This window comes from Lucilia cuprina, chromosome X (genome assembly GCF_022045245.1).
Source record: "Lucilia cuprina isolate Lc7/37 chromosome X, ASM2204524v1, whole genome shotgun sequence".
NCBI classification, from domain to species: Eukaryota; Metazoa; Arthropoda; class Insecta; order Diptera; family Calliphoridae; genus Lucilia; species Lucilia cuprina.
This window is the reverse complement of record NC_060949.1, coordinates 4,663,041-4,668,009: the sequence shown is the minus strand read 5'-3', so window position 1 is coordinate 4,668,009 and position 4,969 is coordinate 4,663,041. Positions and strand designations below refer to the sequence as shown.

The 4,969-nt window shown below is 29.5% G+C and overlaps 1 protein-coding gene across 1 annotated transcript in view; it reads left to right on the top strand.

Annotated features, from left to right (window-relative positions):
• The first annotated feature begins 1,644 nt into the window (after nucleotides 1–1,644).
• The window catches only part of LOC124419938 (glutamate receptor ionotropic, kainate 2-like), a 3,738-nt gene continuing 413 nt past the window's right edge, over nucleotides 1,645–4,969 (top strand). The window contains exons 1-2 of the mRNA XM_046951082.1: nucleotides 1,645–1,749; nucleotides 1,910–2,167. Coding sequence (XP_046807038.1) covers nucleotides 1,669–1,749; nucleotides 1,910–2,167 — 339 coding nt within the window. The 5' untranslated portion in view covers nucleotides 1,645–1,668. The remainder of the gene's footprint in view (nucleotides 1,750–1,909; nucleotides 2,168–4,969) is intronic.

Genomic DNA, 4,969 nt, shown 5'->3' with positions numbered 1-4,969 from the left:
ATAATGTAAGTTTGAAATTTAAAACTAACACAAATTTTTTCCAAGTGCTTTTTAAAACAATTTTTTTTTTTTACGATAAACAAAAACAAAATCTACGTCTCGTCAATGCTTACCAGCAATGAATCAGAGGTCGAAGTCGACCGGCTTCGAGTAGGAGCTTAGCCGCCGCCGAACTATATTTAGTTGCTTGAGCCGCCGCCGAAACATTCGGCTTAAATCGACTCAAATTTTGTTAATGTTTTTATTAACTAGACTGTAAGATCAATTATGTTTAAAATACACTATGGTGAAGGGTATATAAGATTCGGCACAGCCGAATATAGCACTCTTACTTGTTTAGTTCATCAATTTAATTTTTCACTATCTTTTTTTTTACAGTTAAAAAAAATTTATTCCTCCCGGTTGTAGCAGAAAATATTCAGTTTTCTTTTTACAAAGTCCTTGGGATTACAAAATTTTTATTTTCTTAAATTTCACTTAAAAATTATAGGACATAATTAAAAGTATCCAGCTTTTGAATTAGCCCTTTTTTTCGACTACTTTGTCGCTTATTCTAAAGAGTCCCGTGGGAATCGCAGAATTTTTTTTATTGTTTTCCTTTTCGCGATTAAACGTTTAACGTATATAAGATCTTTTGTACTTATATCGCGAATCCTGCCGACTGCGCCAATTAAAAGAACGTAATTTTAAAACAATTTGGTAACAAATTTATTTATAAAAATAAAATGTAATGCAAAAAATAAAAGTTGCAATGTAAGTAGTTATTTATATTATGTTGGCTCGTGTTAGGGGAATAATGGGAGACATTATAACAATACATCTCAAAACTATAAATGTAAATAATTGAAACACTTTGTATTTTTATACCCTTCACCTTAGTTAGAAAGGTATGTATATATAAGTTTGTCATTCCATTTGTAATTTCTATAATATAATTTTCCGACCCTATAAAATATGTAATCCTTAATAATCCTTATAGATAGCGGAGTCGATTAAGCCATGTCCGTCTGTCTGTTAGACATGCTTTCGAGAAGATCGCTATTTAAAATCAGCAAAATCGGTCGGTAAATAACGGAGATATGAGCAAAAATCCGAGACAATTTCTGAAAATTTCATCAAAAAATGTCATATTTTTTCACGCTTTGTTAAATAAGTAACAACAACACTGTATATTGGAAAATGATGTACACGTGTGTGTAGATGTATTTGGTTTTCAGCTGTGTATTTTGTTTTGTATGTTTGGATGCTGTTAAATTCATTGAGTTGTGTATTTTATTTTTTTGTGAATTCTGTTATTTGGATGTAGGTTGGTTTTATTGCGTTGTTTATATTGTTTTTCGTATGTATGTTTAGATGTATGTTGGTTTAATTGACTTGTGTATTTTGTTTTTTATTTCGTTTAGCGTTGTTGTTGCTCATTTTCTTTTGCTTTTGATGTAATAATAATGTAGTCGGGAAAAAATTATAAAACTGATATGTTTAAAATACACTATGGTGAAGGGTATATAAGATTTGGCACAGCCGAATATAGCACTCTTACTTGTTTTAATAGTAGTAAAGTAAAACAAAATTTTTACGCCTTTTAAAAATTCGGTAAAATCATAAATTAATACCTGTTACCTTTGTTTTTCATTTCATTTTTAGCGGGCTGATTTAGCTGTAGCATCCATGACGATAAACTACGCTCGAGAAAGTGTTATAGACTTTACGAAACCTTTTATGAACCTAGGAATCGGTATATTATTTAAGGTATGTTAAATCTCTAGGTTTGTGTACTCCTTAACCAACATGTAATAAATTTATATACTATATATTGCGTTCAAAATAATACGTTGTTTTTGGCAGTCAATAAAACCATTATCTAGTCCGTGTAGTATTACTTGATGTCCTATCATTATTACCTCTGCAGGTACCTACCAGCCAGCCTACACGTCTATTCTCATTTATGAACCCGTTGGCTATGGAAATATGGTTATATGTTTTAGCTGCTTATATTTTAGTTTCATTTACATTATTTGTGATGGCTCGCTTTTCACCATACGAATGGAATAGCCCTCACCCATGCCTAAAAGATTCAGATATTGTAGAAAATCAATTTTCAGTATCGAACAGTTTTTGGTTTATAACCGGTACATTTTTACGCCAGGGTTCCGGACTAAATCCCAAGGTAAGTTAACATGAAACTTTTATAATTGAAATTCGGCAGGTCCGAATTTTGCATGTTTGTAACAGTAATATTTTTACAAAAATTTTTAACGTATTGATGATTGATGAATATTTATTTTGTCTACAGAGTTCTGTGCAAAAAATTGTGAAATAAGTAGTATCGTATACATTACAGAGTCTAAAATCTATTCTATAATGAAATTATCTACAAAATCTGAAATCTTTTATATAATTAACACCAAAACCTTTAGGGTTACATCTATTGTTGTCAGAAGAAATTTTGAAAATTTCTTATGCTGATTAAAAATCCATTTTTTCCCTACACAAATGTCTACGTTTTTCACTTCTTAAAATTTTGTTTAAACAAGAATTACAAATACAATTTTAAATTTACGTTTCTAAGATTTAGAGTTAGAGAAATGTAAAAAACATAGCCACTATAGTAGAAATAATATGCGTATGTGCTGCTGACAATTCAAAATGAATGAGAAATCTGTCCCTTATTTTAACTTATCCCGTATGGAGTTTAGTAATGATTGGACCCTATTTTTAAATAAAATCTAGCTATACCCAGTGTGCTTTGCTACCTTAAACCTAGTTTCCCAAGTATAAGAATATTATTATCCAAAATATGTAGTAGTATGTTTGAAGGGATTCTAACACATTTTTTAATGACAAGCATTGCAATTAAATGTTCGATCGCAGTTTGGTTTCTTACTTTAGAAGAGGAATTTAAATATTCGATGATCGTAGTGTTTTTCGTTATATGAATAATGGTTTTTATTATTTTTTTGATACTAAATACATGTTTTTATTTGTGCAAGACTGACTATTTAAAAAAGTATATTTTGTTTATTTTTTTAGTAAATTTCTTTATTTAATGAACAAAAAAATATTTAATTTAATGTATGAAATTAATACTTTTTATTTGAAATTATTTAAAATTTTATTTTAAATAATTAAGAACAACCTACACGTTTTTCATTTCGAACATCTAGACGGTTTGAAAAATTTGCTGATGGATTTTTTTTAACCACTTAATTTCCTGCTATTTTCTTAACTTAATTTTGTTTGTTAGATTCAAATTCAATCTAAAAGATAAAATTAAGCTCTTTGAAAAAACTGAACTTAAGAATCAATAATTGATTTTCAGGTTGATTATTTAAAAACCCTGGAATAGTTGTGGCATGTTGGGATATCTTCGTCCTCCTCGAAATAATTTATTTTGCTGTAAAATTGTATAAAGATATTACCAATTGAAACTTCTCAGTAAAGATTATGAAAAACACGAAAAAATGGGGGGATCCCCTTTTTATCCTGTTTAATTTAATTTTTCTAAAGTATATTTTTTTACTTATTACAGCAAAAAGTATTTCCATATTTCCGAAAAAGTACCTAAGCTACACATAATTACCCGTTAAGTTTAAATTACCTACATTCCTATTTTTAGAAATTTACAAATATTACATTTACAAATATTGTCAGTCTGACATCGTTGCAAAAGAAAAATTGTAAGTTCACACGATTGTTAGATATTTTCTGAACATTTTACTGATAACGTTGTAAGATCTACCAACCGTGTATCACGTCTTTTAATAATTAATTCAAAAATAATTCCGCTTTAGATTATACAAAAATTCGTTTTCAAGCACAAAAGTACCGAATTTCCCAATTTTTCGCCAACTTTGGCAACACAACTTTGCTAATACATATTTCTGAAATGTTGGAATGCTAAATCGAAAATATTTTCGTATTAAAATAGCCAAAAATAAATTTTTATGCACAAAAGTACCAATTTTTCACAATTTTCGGAAAGTTATATAGCCTATTGAAAATTGCTTCATCCATTTACGCGTGATTAACACATAAACAAACTTTACACATCGAAATATTGATCATAGATCCACAGAATATAGAGTCCGAACGGATAGAGCTAGATAGTTGATATTTTTCACAAACGTTTCATTCTTATAACTCTCTCCGAAGAGTTTTATAAGAATCGGTCAAATATAACACTCGACATTGGGGCTTGTTTAATCTGGAAAATATTTCTAAGATTCAACAAGTAAGAAATTATAGTCAAGCGAGGCCCACGATATAATAACCTACACCTATTAAAAAAATACAATGTGATTTTGTTTTCATAATAAAGCATTTGCGTTGAATTTAGTGTTTACATAAAACCGACTTTTAAAGAAACCGGTTTTTCGGTTAACTGAAAACAAAAAACGGTTATGCTGGTTAAGTAATCAATTAATTTATTAATCAATATAAGTGCTGATGTTTGTAACGCACAAAAATATATATGGTCATACACCCACCTTAAAGCATACCGATCGACTCAGAATCAGAGTCGATTAAGCCATATCCGTTCGTCACGTCATACATTTTTTTCCAACGACAAAGCCTATTGAAAATGGTTCATCGGTCCATTATTTCACCTAGTGCTCATACAACCCTATCCGCCGAAAAGGGGGTTTGAGTTCATAATTGTGTTAAATATTGTCAAAACTTAGTTCTATATACGTCTTAATAATACTACACATTTTCGTAATTATCGGACTTTATTTGAGCCTAGCCCCCATACAAAGTCTCCTTCAGAAAATAACTTGAAGGTTAATAATTCACTTCTAAACACTAGTATCACGATGAAATTTTGCATGCATAACTCTATTGTAAACGTCAAACCATGCACCGAATTTTATAGGCCTATATTTACATTTGCAACCATATAACCCCTCTTTTAGAAAATCGCTTTTCTCAACAAAATTGTTTCGAATTAAATAAACAATTTAATTCATAA